The following is a 22,600-nucleotide window of genomic DNA, read 5'->3' as shown; positions in this document are numbered from 1 at the left end:
TTGTACTAAAATTGCAAATTGAAGGTCTCTCCTTATTATACCTAAATGGATGAGCTATTTGTGACAATTTCACCAGGAAAATGGCTAAATTACTATACAATCTGGTTTAATTAGCCATTTAATTATCAAGTACTTCATGACCTAGTAGAAAGAGCACAGACCTGAGAGTCAGAAGACCTGCATTCTAATTCCGCATCTGCTGGGTGACCTTGGGCAAATCAAGGATTAAATACCTGTTCTCCCTCCCCCTTAGACTGTGAGCTCTACATAGGACAGGAACTATGTCTGATCTGACTGTATCTAGATCAGTCCTTAGCACAAAATAAGCACTTTAGTACCATTTTCAATTAATGGTATTTAGTGAGTGCCTACTCTGTGCAGAGCACTGTACTAAGCACTTGGGAGAGTACAATACAAAAGAATTAGCAGACACGTTCCCTCCCCATAACAAGTTTACAGTCTAATCTAATTATTAAGTACAAACTCACTTTTTATTTAAAAATAAAATCCCTAATGCACTCAGTAATCTCAGCAAGATCCAGATTTTTTTCACTGGCAGAACTGCTATGTGGTGGAGAACTTTTGCAACACAAACAAAAAGTCTTTTTTAAGGGAAAATATTAAATAATATAATTGAATGAATAAGAGCTAATCTAAATTTTCAATAACTGAATAATTACTTTGATTCTTAAAAATCACGTTAATTTTTTTCTTTGTATTCTATCACTAACTGTTTCCAACTGACCATACAGTTGCATTCATTTCTCCCTTTCTTTCACAAGATCAAGCTGATGCTTATCACAGCTCTAGAGGAAGGTTAGCAAACCTTTTGGATACAAAAAAACCCCAAAAAACCCACCACCAAACAAAACAAACCCCATTGCTCCTGACCACAAGGCACTTAGAATCAATCATGTGGGGGGAAAGAACAAAAACAAATTGCCAAATATAGAAAAGGTCAAAGAATAACAATGTAGGTGGACTTGATAACAATAAAGTAATTAAAGCTGCAAATGGAAAGGTGATCTGTATTGTTCATCTCAATGCAGAGGCACATTCTAAAGCATCACTATTTCAAGCATAAGAAATAAATATTTGATGAGTCTTCCTAAAAGTTTGTTAAGATACCTTTGCTTCTATCCCTACTCCCCCATGTTCCATTAAGTAAATTCTTTGGCATACAGTTTTCGTGACATTCATTCAGAATTTATAACAAAGAGAGTCACAGTAAGGCAAGGTAGCCAAATTCAGCTCCATGCTGTTAAAAATAAAAATCTGCCATGTTTAATGGCATGCCTCCAAATGGGGCAGATGTCTGAAAAGGCAGTGTGAAAGAGTATTTTGGTGCAAAACTGTTAAAACACAGGGCTCTGAAAGGAGTACTTCCTAATTAGATCTAATACTACCTGTCATGGTCAATTATATAGGCAAAATTGCATTTTAATGTTAGAGCATTAAATGAAATGATTGAAATGAAAATTCTATATTTAAACCAAATTCAAAATCTGTATGCAAATAACTTTTAAAAGGCAAACTCACCGTTTGAATTTCTATAAAGAATACACGGTTCGTCGAGTTGAAATTCCAAATCTCTGTTCACTGGTTCAATTAGACAGAAAATGTCCGGTTGAGTCGCAATTGTAAAACCATAACATGGAGCAGTTGACCTGAAGTTTTAATTTAAAAAAAAAAAGCTGGTAACCATGACAATATATCCAATTTTTACTTAAACTGTATACATATTTTTCACTCTTGATTTCCACTTGCAAATCAAAAGAGAAAATACAGTGATTTAGCATATTATAAGGTACACTGTCCAGATCTACCCAGTTATGACATCTATTCACTAATACAACTGCTATTCATCATATTTCATATCTTTTAGCAGTTTACTTGAATTTTATATATAACACTTAGCTACTTCATCTAAAATTCCTTCTCACTCTTAGACGGGCAATTTGGATTAGTGGAAAGAGCCCCAGCCTGGGAGTCAGAGGACCTGGGTTGAATCCTAGCTTTACCACTTGCCTGCAGTATGATTTCAGGCAAATTACTTTACTTCTCCATGCTTCAGTTTCTTCTACTGTAAAATGGGTGTTCAATGTCTGTTTTTTTTTCTTTTTAAAAATGGTATTTGTTAAGCACTTTAGTGTGTGCCAGGCATTATAATAAGCATGGGGTAGATACATGATAATCAGATTGGACACAGTTCCTGTTTCACATAGGGCTCACAGGCAACTGAAGCACAGAAAGTTTAAGTGATTTGCTCAAAGCCACACCAGTGTCAGAGCTGGGACTAGAATCCAGGTCCTGTGACTTCCAGGTCTGTGATCTTTCCACTAGGCCATGCTGCTTCTCAATCAGCTCTTTCTCTACTAGATTGTGAGCCCCAAATTCATTCAATCATATTTACTGAGCACTTACTGTGTGCAAAGCACTGTACTAAGTACTTGGAAAGTACAATTCAGCAACAAATAGAGACAATCCCTGCCCATAACAGGCTCAAAGTCTAGAAGGGAGTAGAAACAGCAACTCTGGTGGGACAAGGACTGTGTCTGACCCATATGGGGCCCGCAGATGTATAACCAAGTGTATGTGGGTGTGGGGGGTGGAAGGGAGGCGGATGGATGGGGCTGGGTGTGTGTGTGTCTCTCTCTCTCTCTCTCTACTGAAATGGCAAAAGGAAAGAGCAAACTGAGAAGACAGAATAAATATTCAACAATATCAGCCTCAGAGGACATAAAGCCTCTGGCCTTCCATAAACATATAAAATAAACGTCCCATGGAGATTTTCTAAAGAATTTACCTTTTGTAGACAAATAAGATTCCATCATTGCTCGTCTTGTCCTACAATACACAGAAATTACATTTTAGTCAATCAACCTGCATTTATACAAGGAAACCAAAACAGTCTGTCTTCCACCAAAAAACATACGCAATAATCCTCATATTGTAGTGAATTCTAAATGCTCTGAGCCATTGCTGGCTCTGCAGGGTATTTTATTTGAATTTAGAGGTTTGACATTAGAGAATGTATTTTTCATTAGCAGAATTTAATAGGTTCTACAAAATTTACTAGTTTTAATATTATGTTCATGTGCACCATTAAAATTATAAACTCTTCTATTAGTAAACTTTTTGATCAAAGGATAAGACTTCTACTTGCTACTTTTTCCCAAAGCTTCTAATAGAGAGTTCTGCATACTGAGGCTGCTCAATATATGCTGTTGTTGATTGCTGACTAAACATGAGTTCTTCACTTTAGAGGGGCAGCATGGCCTAGCAGAAAGATGGCCCTGGGAGTCAGAAGACATGGATTCTAATCCCAGCCCCACCACTTTCCTACTGTGTGACCTTGGGCAAGTCACTTAACTTCTCGGTGCCTCAGTTTCCTCATCTGCAAAATGGGGATTCAATCCCTGTTCTCCCTCCTACTTAGACTGTGAGTTCCATGTGGGGCAGGAACTGTGACTGACATGATTACCTTGTATCTACCCCAGTGCTTAGAACAGTGCTTGACACATTGTAAGTGCTTAACAAATACCACAATTGTCATTATTTAATAAGCTGTGGCAGGAAGAGAAAAAAGTAGTAGTTGTGGTAACAGTTCTGGCAGAACTCATGATTTCACTGTGCATTTTAGCTAGAACACAACAGCAGAATTAGGGAACATTTTTCCAGTGATCCAAGTTTCTCTGGATACTACGAGATGCAGTAATACTAATGATGGCAATGATGACATTTATTAAGCCCTTATTATGTGCCAGGCACCATACTAAACCCTGGGGTAGACACAAGACCATCAGGTTGGACACAGTCCATGTCCACATGGGGCTCACAGTCTAAGTAGGAGAAGGCAGGCACTTCATCCCCATTTTACAGATGAGGAAACTGAGGAACAGCTAAGTTAAGTGACTTGACAGCAAGTGACAGGGCTGAGACTGATGATGATGATAATGACGGTGATAACAATAACAATAATAATGATAAAATAAGTATTCATTAGACATGGTCCCTGTCCCACACAGGGCTTACAATCTAACTAGGAGGGGAAACAGGTACTGAATCTCCATTTTACAGATATGGTAGTTGAAGCACAGAAAAGGTAAGTGTCTTGCCCAAGGCATGTGACAAGTCAAGATTAGAGCCCAGGTCCTCTGACTCCCAGACTGTGCTCTTTCCATCTGACCATGCTGCTTTCCAGTACTGGAAGAACTGCATGACAGATAACAACTGGCCCTAGCTTCAGAATCACTGTAAAAATCACATCTCCTTCAAGGGGCCTTCCTTGACTAAGCCCTCATTTCCCCTAGTCGCCCTCCCTCCCACACTATGCTGTACACATATCTGTACCCTTCAAGCACTTGATAGTTACCCCACTCCACCGCTGTTTTTTTTTTTTTATGGTATTTGTTATATGCTTACTATGTGCCAAGCACTGTACTTGGCAGTAGAAACTGCTGGATTAGCAGTTGGGGTAGAAAGCGCTGGGGTAGAAACAAGATGATCAGGTTGGACACAGCCCATTTCCAGACAGGGCTCACGGTCTTAATCCCAATTTGATAGGTGAGGTTACTGAGGCACAGAGAACTGAAGTGACTTCCCCAAGGTCACCCAGCAGACAGGTGGTGGAGCCAGACTTAGAATACAGGTCCTTCTGACTCCCAGCCTGTGTCCTATCCACTAGACCACACTGCTTCTCAGTCATATACCTACCCTCACACACTGCCATTCCCCCTATCAGTAATTCATTTTAATGTCTGTATCTCCCCTAGATTGTGAGCTCCTTGTGTACAGGGATCATGTCTACCAACTCTACTGTATTGTTCTCTCTCAAGTTCTTAGTACAGTGCTCAGCATACAGTAAGCACTCAAAAAATACCATTGATTAACTGATTAGTACAGTAGAGTACATTTACCGACAGCCTTAAATATGATTAGTTAGAATCAGTTAGGTATGATTAGTTCCAGAACCAACCTTGATATGTAGGCAAGGGATTACAAGCAAAGACTGAGCTCCACATGGGACAGGGACTGTGTCCAACCTGATTGGCTTGTATCCACTCGAGTACAGTGCTTGGCACATAGCGCTTAACAAATACCTTAATTTTATAATTATTAAAAATGACTATAAATCGCTCCCCATTCTTTCCCCCTTTCTTATCCCGCCTCCCTCGCCACCCTTCCCTGTTCCCAGAGTCCTAGTTCCCAACATCCATTCATTCATTCATCCAATGAATTACCAGCATATGCAATCATATTTATTGAGTGCTTACTGTGTGCAAAACACTGTACTATGCTCTTGGGAGAGTACATTATAACAATAAACAGACACAATCCCTGCCCACAATTCAGTCAATCGTATTTATTGAGTTCTTACTGTGTGCACAGCATTTGCACTAAGCGCTTGGGTGAGTACAATACAACAATAAACAGACACATTCCCTGCCCATAACAAGCTTAGAGTCTAGAGGGAGCTAACAGTCTACAGTCTGCAGTCCCAAACTTGCTTCCCCACATCTTCTATCTCTCCAGTCCCTCCACATTCCTTGCACACCAGGTATTTTTTCTTCTGTTTTTTAAAACTAGCAGCGTGGCTCAGTGGAAAGAGCACAGGCTTTGGAGTCAGAGGTCATGGGTTCGAATCCCAGATTGGCCACTTGTCAGCTGTGTGACTTTGGGCAAGTCACTTAACTTCTCGGTGCCTCACTTACCTCATCTGTAAAATGGGGATTAAGATTGTGAGCCCCCAGTGGGACAACCTGATTCCCCTGTGTCTACCCCAGTGCTTAGAACAGTGCTTGGCACATAGTAAGTGCTTAACAAATACCAACATTATTATAGTGCTGCTTCTGCGAGCCCAGCCACCCACTCCCTTCCTGCTTATAGACCTGCCTCTCCACCTGGCCCCAGGAGTGTGAAGAAGGACAGATCGAGGCAGGGAGGGATGCTGTTGGCATACACACCTTTTCCTCCCATTCTTCCCTCATCCATTCCCATGGCTTTGATTGGGGTGGGGAGACATGGATATGAGTAGGGAGGCGAGAAGGAGCTTGGCCTAGTGGATAGAGCACAGGCCTGGTAGACAGAAGGTTCTGGGTTCCAATCCCACCTCTGCCACTTGTCTGCTGGGTGACTTTGGGTGAGTCATTTCACTTCTCTGTACCTTAGTTACCTCATCTTTAAAGTGGGGATTAAGACTGTGAGCCCCATATGGTCATGAACTGCATCCAAACCAATTTGATTGTACCCTCCCCAGCAGTTAGTACAGTGTCTGGCATGCTCACAACAGCAGGTGTCATTATTAGTTTGAAAAATAATACTACTGAAGCAAGAAGTGAGAGGAGGAATCCAGTTTGAATTGTGGGAAGTGGGGAGATAAGCCACTGGGAAGAGGGGAGGTAAGGGGAAACTGGGGCTGGAAGGGAATTAACTGATTTGCCTGTAGTGATTGGATATAATATTGAGGTGGGGTATAGATAGGCTAAGATAAGTCAAAAGCTACTGCAGAACATACCCTTAGTTTTGCAAGTACCTGAGATATGCTGGTAATGTTAAAAAGAGTGATCTTTTCCTCAACAAAGAAGCAACATAATGATTTTATATAGTCAGTCAAAAGCTTATGGAGTTCAAATAGGATGATGTAAATATTTTAAGGGATTACTCATACAAAAGTGTAGCAACAAACACAGGCATAAAGTGAAATTTTAGAATTAGGGAAAAATAAAATAGATGTTATGTTAAGCTCACATTCAGACTTTTACATATCCCTAATTATAACAGTCTTCTATTCTAAATATATTTTTCAGTGCCCAGAATTTTATTTTATGTACCTTTTCTTGGTAGCATCTGCTTTGACTACCTAGGGATGTTGGTATTACCAAATTTGCTAATTACTAAAGGAGATAATTTATCAATTAAAAGGATGCTTAAGATAGTTTTTGATTTTGTCATTTAAATTGTGATACACATCCAGAACTTGATTTTAGTTTTACTGATTTTTTTTTTTTTACTTATGAGAAGAGATTGGGATGAAGAGCTCTTTTTGTGCTAGCTTCTTCAGTTCTTTACCTATATACACCCTCGTTTGGTTTAACTGTTATTTTGTTGAGAGGTTTGGCCTTATTTTAGTTCCATGAGGGTTTTAAATTAGACTATGGGAATTTAAAATTTAATAATGAAATGACCATACCTCAAAACATAAGAAAACTTTAATTCTTTTACACTGACAATTAAAATAGAAAATTAATACTGGCTAATGAAGCAAGTATTCCTCACCTTAATCAAGACAAATGCAGAAAATTGGCAACTTGGGGCTGGAAAATGAATTTGAACCAATGCTACTATACTTCATTTCACAAATTCAAGGAAGTATTTTAAGAAGCTTGTCTGCTACTTACCTGCTGTGTGACCTTGGGCAAATCACTTACCTTCTCTGTATCTGTTTTGTCTTCTACAAAATGGGGATTCAGTACTTCTCCCTCCTGCTTTGACTATGAGCCCCACGTAGGACCTATTTATCTTGTGTCTATGCCAGTGCTTGACACATGTTACGCATTTAACAAATGCCCCAATTATTATTATTATTATTATTATTATTATTGCTGTTATTATCATCTATATTCTTGAGTTTTCAAAGTGAGGGAACTTAAATAAAATTGAGTTAACTGTGGAACCCCAGTACCACATCTTCCCTATATTGTGGTTATCCACAGGTTTGTCTGATTCTGAAGATTTGTGAATCGGACCCAGGAAAAAATTTTAAGTTACAATCGAACAACAAACCAATTTTGTTTGGGCTGTCCTATACTGAGAGGGATACTTCTAAAACAGCAGGGACTGGCACACTTCTCTTGCTTTCATATTTACCTTACTACTTCTGGCCAGATGGTGAAATTTATGAAATTCACAAACATGAAAAACAAAAACCCAACCCCAAACCCTGCATGGTCTTAATTATGTGTACCAGCTTTATTGTACAGTATGGAGATCACTGCCTGGTTGTCTTTCATAGTTTTGAGAGACATTTATTTGGCACAGCTAAAAAGATTTTTAAAAGTAACTAGTACAAGGAACTGGTCAGCTATTTTACTGATGCAATAAATAAAGGCTTGGTAGGCATTCATGCCTTACAAATTGAATATAAAAAATATATTTTTTAAAGAGTATGCTTCATAGGATTGAGGAAGGGAGAAATATGAATTCAATGACTTATCAAAATATTCAGAGATGACTTCATTTTTGTATCATACTTAGAATAACGTCTGTGTGATTCTTTTTCCGAATGATCTTTTAAAATCCACAATCCAAGTGTCATCAAGGTAATAAAGAGGACCTTTTCAAAAATGCCTGATTTAGTCTATTTTTAAACCAAAAGATCTCTACTAATCCCTTGGGACAGATTTGTTGGACTTGATATAAATAAGATTGATCTTTTCTGGGGTAGTAATGATACTATACTCACTATGGAAAGCACTGTGCTAAACTCTGAGGTGAATACAAGACTATTAGCATAAACATCTCCCTGTCCCACACAGAGCTCACAATCTAAATGGGGGAAGACAGACTCAAAGACTAATTATAGTGAAGTTAACAAAAAGAGGCAAACAAACCATGATAATATTACAACAAACAAACTGGCAACTGTTCCCTTAAGTAAATACTTCTTGGAGGGAGGATCCGGTATCTCACTGTTCCAGGCAAGAGTCCTTAGTCTGGCACTTATCCCCTAACCCTCCTTCAGAAAATAATGTACAAACACAAAATATGAAATATCACTTTCCCGTGATCTTACTTAGACTGCGAACCCAACGTGGGACAGGAAATGTGTTCAACCTGATTATCTTGTATCTACCCCAGTGCTTAGTATGGTGCTTGACACAAAGTACGCATTTAACAAATACTACTACTATTACGAACTCCAAAATGTCACATCTCCTACAGAGAAAATGGGCTGCCTTCCTAAAGGCTCCCAGATAATTCTACCCCAGACTCAACCATGCCTACCCACCCCTAACCCATTTATTATTATTATTTAATTATAAATAATAAATAAATATATAAATGAATAACAAATAATTATATAATAATTATTATTAATAATAACAATCACATTTATTTAGCACTTACTGTGAGCACTTGGGAGATTACAATACAACATCAAATACATTCCCTGCCTACAATGAGCTCAGTCTAGAGGGGGAGACAGACATTCATATACATAAATATATAAATAAATAAATTACTGATAAATATAGTTATCTGCCAGTTGTCTCTGTCTCTCCTCAAAGCCAATATTTTCACCTCCTCATCCTCATTGCCTCCCTCCCCACCCCCAACTGGCTCTACAGTTCCCAACTCATTTTGGCTCCTCCAGCTTCCTGGATTTCCCCCTTTTTGAACTCTTCCCCAATCCCTTCCTCCACCACTGCTTCCCCAGACTCACCCACTGTTGCATGTCCGGGATGAAGGTGTACAGCACGACCTGGCCCGTGAAGTCGGTAATGTCGATGATGTTAGGGTCACATAGCTTCAGGGCCTTCAGATCAATATCCTGTTCCAGTGAATTCATTTTGGGTTTGCGATTCTGAGATAGAGCAGGGAAGAGAAATAGGGATAAAGTGCCACTGATTTAAACTTTTCCTTCCCGTTTTCCCCTTTCAGCCTTACCTTGGGATGGCAGTGCCACAACTCTTTCACTTGCCACCCAAGTGACCTAAACCACAGTTTGATTCCATTTTTCCTCTCCTCTCCATAGTCCTGCTCATAAACTGCCTAAAAGTCATCACCAGCAAGAGAAACGGTCTTCATTCTAGCCCTCTCAACCTCAAGATATTATGGTCATCAAGGGCCTATGCACTCTCAGTTTCTACAAAGGCCCATGGAGGGGGCATGCTCCCACCCTATGCACCACCTCTCTCACTCCATTATTCTGTGTGCACACTCCCTCAAATTCTAGGCCTTTATGGTTGGAGAACAGCAACATGGGCACTCTTGGGGGAGTACAACAGAAGAAGCCAATGTGTCTACAGTCTAACAGGGATGACAATCACAAAAGGTTTTAGTTTGTAGGAAAGTAAATGGAAAGAACAAATGCTAACATAGTACTGTAAATTGACACATACCATCATATGCCCCAAGCTATGGTCTGGTAGAAATGAGGTATTAAGGGAAGCATCCTTTTTGTCATCCTGCTGTTGCTCTTTTTTCCAATGGATAGATATAACTCTTCTAAAGGCACTGACAAATGACTAGAAGTCGGGAGGGGAAACTGAAAGGTAGGATCCATTGTAGGGATGAATCTGCTCAGGGGAGTTTGGGGGAGAATTGGCAGGAGAGTGGATTTAAAAAAAAGCTATGCCGAAGGCCCCCTGCCAAGCCAGGGAAAAAGCCAGCCTGCCCTAGCTTCTCATACCTGTTTTCTCCTTAGCCCCCTCTGCTGTTCTACCTGGAAGCTTAGAATATCTATTGTTAAGGGAGATGGGGGTAGGGGAGGGGCATGGAACAGGAGGGTTGGGTAAAGGAGGGAAGGGGAAGTGGTAAGAAGGATGCTGACCAGGCAGAATACCAGACATTTCAAAATTACTGCTGATACAAAGGAAGACAATGATAGTGTTAGAAATTTCATGTATTTTTACCGTGGTGATTTTTAAATTATCTTTTAATTACCACTTTTTGATAGCTCTGATCGGCCTCCTTTCTCTTGAGAAGCACCAGTCTTTGAAGGGTATTTTGTGGCATTAGACTAAGATCTCTAGAGAATCTGAGAACATTTCTGTTTCAACAGAACTGAGTTATATAATAGCCTGCTGAATGCACAGTTGATCCTTCTGGATAACTCACTCAGTCACTTTGTAAGTCTGTGGGTTATTTATTTCTTTTTGTGGTCTCTTGTATCTCCTTCTACATTTTCCTAAAATAATCAAAGAATTCCTTATTTTCTGTTGAAGAAGCTTAAGTAGGACTAGAAGAAAAAAGACCCCTGAATAATTTTCCAGAACTTCTTACTTCTGTATTGCAAGCTCAATCAATTAATCAATCAATCAATAGAATTTATTGAGCACTTGGAAATTACAATACAAGGAAGTTGGTAAACATGTTCCCTGCCTACGACGAGTGTATAGTCTACATGGGGAGACAGATGTTAATATAAATACATCATGGACATGTATGTAAGTGTTGTGGGACTGAGGATGGGGTGAATGAATATCAAATGCCCAAGGACTACAGATCCAAGTGCATAGACAACGTAGAAGGAAGAGAGAGTTGGAGGAAAGAAGGCTTAATCTGGGAAAGCCTCTTTGAGGAGATGTGACCTTAATACAGCTCTGAAGATGGGGAGAGTGGTGGTCTGGCATATTTGGAAGGAGATGGAGTTCCAGGGGCCTAGGAAGGACAGGAAAAAGAAATAGGCGGTGAGATAGTTGAGATTGGGGTACAATGAGTTAGTTGGTGCTAGAGGAGTGAAGTGTGTGGGCTGGACTACAGTAGGAGATCAGAGAAGTAAGGTAAGAGTGGGGGAAGTTGACTTAGTGTACAGAATTTCTGTCTGATGCAGAGATGGATGGGCAACCATCTGAGGTTCTTGAGGAGTGGGGAAACATGGGTTGAAACTTTTTTTAGAAAAGGTCTGGGCAGCAGAACGAAGCATGGACTGGAATGGGAAGGATAGAGAGGTCAGAGAGGAGGCAGAAGCAGTAGTCACGGTGGGATAGGATAAGTGTAATAGCAGTTTGAATGAAGATCAAAGGGCAGATTTTAGCAATGTTATGAAAGTGGAAGCAACAGGATTCTGGGAACAGATCAAATATGTAGGCTGAATGAGAGAGATGAGCCGAGGATAATACTAAAGGTTTGGGCTTGTGAGACAGGGAGAAGCACTGTGGCCTAGTGGATAGAGCACGGGCCGGGAGTCCGAAGGACCTGGGTTCTAATCCCCACTCCACCACCTGTCTGCTGTGTGACCTTGGGCAAGTCACTTAACTTATCTGTGCCTCAGTAACCTCATCTGAAAAATGGGGATTAATATTGTTTGCCCCATATGGGGCATGGACTGTGTCCAACCTGACTACCTTCTATCTACACCAGTGCTTACTATAGCACCTGGCTGTAAGCACTTAACAGATACCATTAAAAGAAAAGGGAGGATGGGAGTGCTGTTTGCAGTGATGGAAAAGTCAGACGGAGGACAGGGTTTGAGTGGGAAGAGGAGTTCTGATCTGGACATGTTAAGTATAAGGTGTCGGCAGGTAATCCAAGTAAAGATATCCTGAAGGCAGGAGGAAAGATGAAACTGCAGAGAAGGAGAGAGATGAGGGTTGGAGAGGTAGATTTGGGAATCATCTGTGTAGAGATAGTAGTTAAAGCCATGGGAGCAAATGAGTTGTCCAAGGAGTAGGTGTAGATGGAGAATAGAAAAGGACCCAGAACTGAGCCTTGAGGGACCCCCACCCCCCTCCACCCCCTCAGAGGGTAGGAGGCAAAGGAGCAGTTCCTGAAAGACTGAGAAGGAGCACTCAGAGAGATAGGGGGAAAACCAGTAGAAGAGTGTTAATTAAGCAAGGTTAGATAATGTTTCCAGGAGAAAAGGGTGGCCCAGAGTGCTAGATACTGAGCTAGAGAATGGCTCTCAAGATAGAGCAAGGTTGAGAATATGCATGTGGGAACCCACTTGTATATCAAATTACTCCTAGTCAATCAGTGGTATTTATTGAGCACTTTGTATTTGGGAAAGTGATCCCAAGGAGATTAGTGTCTATGGGGGAAGACAGGCATTAAAATAAATTAAGCTTAGGGGAAATAGTAGAGTCTAAGAATAGGTACATAGGTATTGAGGGGCTGGGGTAAGGTGAATGGTATATTTTCCACCTTAACTCAGTAAGATTCTTTCTGAATGTTAAAAATGACCAAGCTTGCTCTGGGCCTTTTAGTTATTCAGAACCACTGCCCTTCACTGAGCAGCAAGCATTTAAGCAACTACTTTATGCAGAGTATGTCCTAACCATTAGGGACGTTATTATTACAGTGCAAGGCATGAGCTGTGTCCCTCAGAAAGTTAAAAAAAAATCTAGAGAAACACGAATACCTCTTGAGAGATGATTTCCAGATGGACTAAGGCTAACAAAATAGGTATCTCTGAAGAACATTGAATCTCCTTATTTTTCCCTCTTGAGAGCATACAAATTGTCCTTTTGGTATTCTGTACAGCACTAAACCCAGCAAGTGTTCATAACTGATAACTAAAAAAAGTAAAATTTCACCATGCCATTGCTTCAGACAGACTTGCGGGAACAGATACTTCTGCTGTGGGGTTGGTGCCTTTCTGTCCCTTGTTCAACACCACTCATCCCACTATTTTGTCTCAACTTCCCCTCTCCTTTAAGTCTCTCCTGGAACAGGAACCACACCTATCACCCCTGTTCTATTGTACTTTGCCAAACGTTGATCACAATGCCCTCTCTCCAGTAGGCACTCAATAAATACCACTCATTGACTGAGTGATTAATGCCCTGCCCCATAACCTCAGGTGAAGTCAGTTTGTTTGTCTTTTCCGGTGGGCTGACCAAAGTTAATTTATTTGCTGAAGATGAATTTCAGTTGTAGCTCCTTGTGGGCAGGGAACATGTTTACCAGGTTTGTTATACTGTACTCTCCCAAGTGCTTTGTACAGTGCTCTGTACACAGTAAGTGCTCCATAAATATGGTTGACTGACTCATAGCGTTGGGACTAAAAAATGTGAATCCTGACTCCCAGGCAGGGTGTGTATCCCATTATCAAACTACATGGCATCTCAAATTGCATTGGCAAGATAGAGTTTGTGGGTTGTTAGGCCGTTGTTGGGTAGGGATTGTCTCTATCTGTTCCCGAACTGTACTCTCCAAGCACTTAGTTTAGTGCTCTACACACAGTAAGCGCTCAATAAATACGATTGAATGAATGAGAGTTACTTCTAGTAATGGTCCCTGTTAGTTAACATTTCTCCTGTAATGAGGAGTACAAAGCAAATGCAGATTTACAGTAGAAAGTTCATGATTTGGTCTGTTGGCCTGAAGTTTGGCAATCAGCGATTTAATTCTCTGTGTTTTTACAACATACTTTAGAGGGAGAATTGCATTCCTTAAAGTTTCACTCCAATCTACAAGAATATTTATTTAAAGGCTAAGGCATTTTATAGCCCCCGTAATGCCATTCTGATTGGAAGAGATTTTTCTCTTAGGTCCTCTCAGCAAAACTGCTATTGTTTTTTCAATGCCCTGAAGATCATGTAAGTAAAATAACAGTGATAATAATAATTGTGGTATTTTTTATGTGCTTACTATGTGCCACAGCATACTGCGAAGTGCTGGGTTAGATACACGATAATCATAAAAGAAGAGAGGATTAGAAGGTGCCACTAGAATCTTCCTACAAGGGAATTAGAACGTTGGAATGCCCATAACTCATTCCTGAACTAATTATTTTAGGGGAAATTCTTTAGCCCAACTCCTACTTAAAACCAAGTATTGTTATTCTTGCAATAAAATGATAACATGCTGGAGTCTATTGTAATCAATTTGATTTAAAAATCTTTGATTTTTACTTTTACTGAATGTTTCTAAGCACCTACTAGAGTGTTCCGCACACAGAAGGTGCTTTATAAATACTACTGAATGAATGAATGGATCCTGCTCATCCCCCCCCCCCAGTCTGCCTAGCAACGTATGCAAATTTAATTTGGAGGGGGAGGAAGAGAGGAAGGGAGAGAATTCATCTTTCTTTTTCATTATCTTCTCAAAGCGGCTTAAAGAGCTACTTTAGTGGGAAGGGAAGTAAAGTAGGTGGCATAGAAAAAATATGCCTGCTTCAAACAGAGAATAAGGTAGGGGGCAGTGGGAGATTACTCGGCCCTCTGTGGCCTCTTCTGCCATTGCCATTACCACATCTTCAGAAGCCTGAGCCTGGAAAGTCGATTTGAAAATGAATAACAATGTCATATACTTATGAAGCACCTGTTTCTAAGGAGCATTAAGTGCTTGGCAAATATTAATGCTCACAACCCCTCAAAGTTGGTAGTACATAGATATCATTGCCACCATTTTGCAGATGAAGCAATTCAGAGGCCCAGCAAGGCTAACTGACTGGCCCAAGATAATTCAGAAAGTCAGAATCAGAGCTGGAATCAAATCTAGGTCTTTTAAATCCTAATTCAGTGCCCTGTCCACCAAAGCAGAATGTTTTGACTGTGGACACATCTGCAGAGGACAAGTGGTCTCTCTGAGGTAGTGTTTCAATAGAAAAATCCATTTGTGGCTGAAATTTGTCCGAGGAGTGCCTAATGGCAAGTACCAACCTAGTGTTGTCAGTGTTTGAGCCATGCCAACAAAACAAATACTAGGAAGTCACTTATTCCTATGCCCACCTTCCCACCTGCACAGCAAATGGATTTACCAGAGAGCATATCAGATTTTCCACTTTCCAGTTATGGATGGCTCAGAGAAACCCCATAGCCCAGGCAGACTAATTCAAGGTGAGAGGGGAAGATCAATTAATGGTAGATACTCATTGAGCTCTTCCTGTGTACTGAGAGCTTGGGAGAGTACAACATAACAGAGGTGGTAGACACATTTCCTGCCCTAATTGAGCATAGTCTGCTTGGGCAGCAGGTGTCAAACAGGCAGACTCTCTAGCCAATTAAGAGGCTCTTGGGAGGTCACAATTCAGTGCGAAAATTCAGCCATTCTTCACACCCCCAAATTAATGTTTTTCATCCCTGCCATGCTGAATTGTGGCAAGAGCCTCTTACAGTCAGTTGGCTAACAAGATACTAATAATGCCACTAAGACATAAGTTGATCCCATAAAATCTTTTTAGCCTGCCTTTAGGTCTACCCTATGCAGATACAGCCCACGTAGCAAAATTTTAACAAGGCTCAGTCAGGGCCTCGGATTCAGAGGGGCCATTTATCCAGTTTTAGAGTGGACAGTCTAGTTTTCAGCTGGTCTATCCCCCATCTGGTACAGATTCACCACTGGATGCTTTTAGGTCCAGTATTTTTATTTTCATCACTGAGCTTCCCTCCTTTGTGGCTCCTGCCACAGAGTTCTAAGGCAGGATGCACCACCCAAATTTACATGGACCTGAGAGGGAAATGCGAAGGCTCTGGAGTAAGCAGGGGGTGGGGAGGCAGGGGTACTTCTGGAGAATGCTCTTGAATTACCCAAACTTCATGTATTTATGCAAAATAGTGCATGTGACATTACCACTTTGCATTGTGTGTCTGGCGTGATGCATTATGACATCACATGTGCCTCTGCGTCTGATATACAGAAGTAATGGCCTATACGGTCACCTTACTAGCACTGCATGTGCAAGTAGGCTCTAGTTTGGAGAGAACAAAGCTACAAAGGGCAATACATGTGACTGCCTATGACTCCCTCCCATCTTCATATCCCACGGCCCACCACCCTCCTCACCTTCAAAACCCTCCTAAAATCAGATCTCCTCCAAGAGGCCTTCCATTCATTCATTCATTCATTCAAATTTATTGAGCACTTACTCCTTAATAAGTGCTTGGGAGCATATAACACAATAATAAATCCCTGACTAAGCCCTCACTTCCCTGTCTTAGCCCTCCTTTCTGCATCACCTATGCTACTGGGTCCTTTCCACTTTGATATTCACCCCTCGCCCCCAGCCCCAGAAAACTTACATACATATCCATCTGTAATTTATTTTAATATGTGTCTGCCCCTCTAATCTAGTCTGTGGGCAGGTACTTAATAAATACCACTGATTAATTGGTGATATTTTAGTTCTTCATGTCGTGGGCTTCAAAGTTGGCACCACTTTCAAGAGTGCTCTGCACATGGTAAGCGCTCAGTGTAATACCACTGATTGATTGATTGTCTGTAGAACTGCTAAGTCAAATTCAGAAGCCACCATTTTATAATGTACCCATCCCTGCCAGCTTGGAAAGTTCCTCCAGAGGCTGCTCTGATCTCTTTTCTGTTTTTTTCCATGGTCATGTTCAGACATGCTGGCTCTAAAGTGTGCAAATCTTTGAAGCTAACATAAGGAGAAGATTTTGACCAAAGGCATCTTTATTCTTCACCATATCTTCTCAAGCATGAAAGTTCCTTTTGCAGAGTCTTAAGTTAAAGGTGAAATACGAAGAGTACTGATAATAGAATCAAATGGCCATTTCTGTTAATGGGTTATTTTCCATGTTAAATTTTTCTGGCCAGTTCCAGACCTTAGTTGCTCCTTCTCCTATTTCCCCATTGCCGCCTTTAATAGCTAATCATGTATTCATCTGGTATTCATAAAATGGGTTACATTATGCTTCCCCAAGCCCCAATTACATATGAATATAATACATATGCTCACTTTTACCTCCTCTGAATCTCAAATTTGAGATGCATCCAATATTCAATGTTCAGTGACTGTTGAATAATGATAAACCTCTGAACTTCCTGAACTTTATATGAATAGAGCTGGCCTTAGCAATCTGGGGAGTTAAAGGAAAAGAGGAGATAATTATTGTGTGATGGTGATATAAGCTAAGGTGAGACACGTTCTGGCCAGAGTTCCTATGAAAACCAAAGCCTTACTCCAACCATCAGGTAGTCTGGAAAAGAATGAAATGCCTTCCTTCAAGAGAAGCAGCATGGTGTAGTGGATAGAGCCCTGGCATGGGAGTCAGAAGGTCATGGGTTCAAATCCCTGCTCTGCCACTTGTCTGCTGTGTGACCTTGGGCACAGCACTCAACTTCTCTATGCCTCAGTTACCTCATCTGTAAAATGGGGATCGAGATTGTGAGCCCCATGTGGGAAAGAGACTATGTCCAAACTCATTTGCTTGTATCCACCCCAGAGCTTAGTACTGGCACATAGTAAACATATGACACATAAAACTATCATTATGCTGAGATGCCTTCCATTTTAATGCAAAGTTGGGATGTTTTACCCCTAAAGGAACTCTTACTTTCCCTTCCCAGCCAGCAAAGCCCTGCCTCATTTGCTGGCTCTTTGAGTCAGAACTTGGCTTCAAGGCACATAAAGGCTCACTTTGTGTTTTTATAACTAGTGTGAAATTACATGATCCTTTTTTCTCATTAGCTCTCGCCTGACAAACAATTGTCCTTCAAAAATGCTAAAAATCCAAAGGGCATATTTTAATGATCTTGTGTTAATCACTCATAACTTGTTAATGGCAAAACAAAAAGAGAGTCCTTAATCATTAGATATTATATGTACCAATTTGAATCAACTCACCTTTATGACTCAGTAGATTAAAAAAAAAATTTCTATCTTGGGCCACTTATTAACTTAGTAGAAATTGGTGTTGAGTAGGAAACATTAAGAACTGAATTATTAAAATTGTAGGTTACAATTAATACACCAATATGAAAAGCATTTATTCATCTGTATATTGCTGATAGCATTTGATTTAAAGAGTATCAACTGCTCTAGGCCTTCAAGCAGAGCTTCAAAATTCATTATCTAAAGAGAAAGCAATAAATTACACTTTGTAATTCAATAAACTGTTAAACCAAAAGATAAGTGAATAGCACATTTTTCTCCACTGTAAAATTATTCCCACTGGGGCATGGGGGATTAAAGTAGGTCACAGGCAGTTCTCTTTATGTTGCTCAAGAACACTAGAACGATTAAAAATTTATGGATTATCGCCTCGAAAATATGATCCGGCACAGACAGGTAATCCAATATCTAATCTCCTATATCTTTCTTACTTGGTATATGCCATTTTGTTTTGTAATCGTTAAGAGTGGCAACTTTTTTCAGGAAGAGTTCTAGAAATTATCCATTGGGAAATATGGAAACTTGCAATCCGATGGATTTTCAATTGGAAATTTGGTGGCTGATGCTTTAGAAAGGTAAGAGAAGCAGTCATATTGTGTGCTTTTCAACCAATTTATTATACACAGAGGAAACCTCACCATCTTTGAATAGAAAACCAGCTCAAATTCACTTGCTTTCTGTGTCATATTTGGATTAGAAATTCTATTTTCTTTTGATGAAAACTAATGTGAAGTCATCATTAAAACACATACTAATAATATAATAGTCTTTAAAAAAATTTCTATGAAATCCTGCAGTGCTGATAAACCATTAAGCTTACTGTGAAAACATAGGTAGAACATTATTTTTGGTTTTATTTGTCTGGCTCAAAATTGTTCATGTTTGTTCAACCTCTGAATCACTATGAGGCCTTTTTTGCTATTATTGACAACTTCATATGTACCTACAGCATTTGTACAGTACTTAGAAAAATAACACAAAATATTGGGAGTAGGCTGTTTAAGAGTATACATTAGTTAGAGCTAAGGACTATGATGGAATAGTTTTATACTTCTTCATTTGTAAAGGATTTTTTTGCATAACATTTTTATAGCACTGTGCTGTTTGCTTAAATTGGGCCTTTTTATATGCATATTTTTGAATTCTTATTAAAGGAGACTATTTCTATTTTCCACTGATGGGTCTTTAGCCCTTCAATTTTCAAAAGCATGTGGTTCAGTCTTTCTACTTACATGCTTTCTCAGATGAACTGAAATATAGTTTAGGAGTAGTAACACCAATCTGTTACATAGTTAAGGGAAGCCATTTCAGCACAGCACTTCAACAGCTAATGAACCTCTCTTTAAAAGAGTTCAATAAAACAATAAGACCTGACCAAAAAATGCACTTCTGCAATTTGTGTGGGTATAATACTTATCAATAAAATACTTAATACACAATAAAAGCACCTCTAAATAACACTGTCGACAGCAACTGATCGGTAGATAGGCATTTCAGAGAAAGAAAATGGATGCTCTCCAAAAGCCTTCAAAACGTGCTTGCAATTGATAGAAATAGAATCTTAACGTAGAATCACAACACTTTAACGTTAATATCTTGTTATAGAGAGGATCTAGGTTCATTTTTGGATCTGGGATTAATTGCCACATTTATTTATCAGAATAAAATAAAATTACAAACTCTTACGATCAGGTCGGTTTAGCATTGGGCCTCTTAAAATAAGGAGACTGGACTCTTACCACGAGCATGACCTCAGTGCCATACAAGGTAGCTGGCATTGTCTTTTGCCTTTCCAAACTGAAAATTGACAGTTTGAGTCAGGTTTCTTGGAGGATAGGGAATAAGTATGTGTTTTGAAGATGTGTTTCACCCTTAGCATGAGGAAAACAAAGAAACTTCTAAATAGTTAAGGGAAAGAGAAATGGTCTTTTATGAAATTTGAATTTTAAAGTTTTAGCTCTATGTTGTTATAGTCTTGGCTACATAATCTCAACAGCTGCTCTCATCTAGGAAGCTTTGCCAGGTGCCACAGGATGGCCAAAGAGCTATTAAGCTCACATATCACATATGTAGGGCTCTTAATTTTGGAATTTTATTTCATTAAAATTTTCCCAGGAGTCCAAAGATGTGGGGGGGAAATACTTTGCCACAAAAAATGATAAAAAAAACCTGGTTTTAAAAAAGGACCTCAGGAAGCAGTGCTTCTGCTACAGATACCCATTCCTTGCCCATGCCTTAGGCCCTCACTAGGGCACTGCAAATGGGGCAGTATTGGAGGGTGCAATGAAAAGGGGGTATAAAATTGGCAGTGCTCGCCAAGCCAGAATTTCATGGTCCTAGGCTGATAAGGGTGTAAAAACAACTCTCTACTACTGCAGGACTTTTTCACCTTAAACCACCCCATCTCCGGGCTGAGTCTAGAGTAGCTTTGGACCCTGGAATCAAAGGTCCATGGGGCTGACTGAAGGAGGGAGTAATTGAAGCTCTCTTGAAGAAACAGATTGCTCCTTCTTTAAACACACCCTCCCCTAACATAGTTGCGGGCAGGGAATGTGTCTTCCTATTTTCATATTGTACTCTCCTAAGGGCTTAGTACAGTACTTTGCAGACATTAAGTACTCAATAAATATGACTGACTGAATGAATGAGTGAGTGAATGAATATCTCACACCTTCTTTAAACAGTCCATCCCCTATCTCACATTCTTGAAAAATATTGGCTTTCCTGGGGCGGCCAAACTGCTCGTACTGGTTCTTAAAACTGGCCCTAGTCAGGGCATACATTTTCTTGCTCCAAGTGAAAATACCTAGATACTGGGCTGCCATGCCATCTCTTGGATGGCAAGGGCCCTGGGACAAGTGATGAGTGAGTCAATTAATATCAATCAATCAATCAGTTGTATTTATTGATTGCTTACTTTGTGCACAGCACTGTACTAAGAGTCTTAGGAGAGGCCAGATTGGGAGCACAGTTTGCCTGCTGGTTCTGATGGCGCCAAACATTGCGAACCTGGAAATAACCTAATGCCCCCAACCTACTTATGTGATATACGGGCTCTGGGGAATTGTAGAGCTAGTTAATACCTCCCTATGCAATCCCCTGCCCAGGCCACCTCCATGGGTGACATGGCTAGGGACACCAGAAATGTCCATTTCCTGTAAGCACCCACACTGGTGCTGTTGGCTTACTTCTGGTTTGCGACTATCAGTGGAATGTCACATCATGGGAGACCTGCTACTCTCTCGATGCCCCCAGAAGCAGCATGAACAGGGAGAGGGCTTGGGGAGAGGAAATACACCAATCTTTACAGCCCCGTTACCACAGTGGACCTAAGCACCTCCCTCCCCAGCCATCAGTTTTTTACTGAAAATTCATGGATTTGTCAATAAAATGTCACCTGGTTTTCTTTCAGAATTGGGTATAAGTCAACAGCAAACACCTGAATGCTACTTTTTAAACAATCTAGACATTTGGGGGAAAGAAAATTCATTCGAAAATGAAGTTTTCTTATCCATTTTCAGAGTAGACCAGAACAAGAGGAGAGGAAGGAACTGCCACCAACACCTCAATAAGTCTCAATATCAATCAATCATATTTACTGAGCACTTACTGTGTGCACAGCACTGTGCTAAGTGCTTGGGAGAGTACAATGTAACAAAACTGGTAGACAAGTTCCCTGCCCACAACGAGCTTACAATCTAGAGGGGGAGACAGACAGTAATATAAATTAATAAATTATGGATATGTACATAAGTGCTGTGGGACTGAGGGAGGTGAATTAAAGGTGCAAATCCAAGTGCAAGGGTGACCCAGAAGGCAGTGGGAGAAGAAGAAATGAGGGTTTAGTCAGGGAAGGCCTCTTGACGGAAATGTACCTTCCAATAAAGCTTTAAGAGCACGAGCTTGGGAGTCAGAGGACGTGGGTTCTAATCCCGGCTCCGCCACTTGTCTGCTGTGTGACCTTGGGCAGGCCATTTAACTTCTCTGTGCCTCAGTTATCTCATCTGTAAAATGGGAATTAAGACTGTGAGCCCCATGTGGGACAACCCAATTACCTTGAATCTATCCCAGTGCTTAGAACAGTGCTTGGCACATAGTAAGCACTTAATACCATAATAATAATAATAATTATTATTATATGAAGAGCAGAGGCAGGGCGTGGGTGAGAGGTTGGTGGCGAAATAGTTGAGATCCTCATTCCCAACTAATCAGAACTATTTCTTGAGTCAATTCCATGACAGCTGTTTGAGGAAAACCTGACACACAAGGCCCCAGTTTGGTGGAAAAGAGCTTTTAAAT

The 22,600-nt window shown here is 40.3% G+C and overlaps 1 protein-coding gene across 1 annotated transcript in view; it reads right to left on the bottom strand.

Annotated features, from left to right (window-relative positions):
• Window positions 1-22,600, bottom strand: part of DCP1A (decapping mRNA 1A) — a 93,445-nt gene that overhangs the window by 39,312 nt on the left and 31,533 nt on the right. The window contains exons 2-4 of the mRNA XM_029051095.2: window positions 9,446-9,586; window positions 2,807-2,847; window positions 1,540-1,667 (exon numbers count right to left, since the gene is read on the bottom strand). Coding sequence (XP_028906928.2) covers window positions 1,540-1,667; window positions 2,807-2,847; window positions 9,446-9,586 — 310 coding nt within the window. The remainder of the gene's footprint in view (window positions 1-1,539; window positions 1,668-2,806; window positions 2,848-9,445; window positions 9,587-22,600) is intronic.

Source organism: Ornithorhynchus anatinus, chromosome X1, assembly GCF_004115215.2.
Source record: "Ornithorhynchus anatinus isolate Pmale09 chromosome X1, mOrnAna1.pri.v4, whole genome shotgun sequence".
Lineage (NCBI taxonomy): Eukaryota > Metazoa > Chordata > Mammalia > Monotremata > Ornithorhynchidae > Ornithorhynchus > Ornithorhynchus anatinus.
This window is presented reverse-complemented; position numbering and strand designations above follow the sequence as displayed.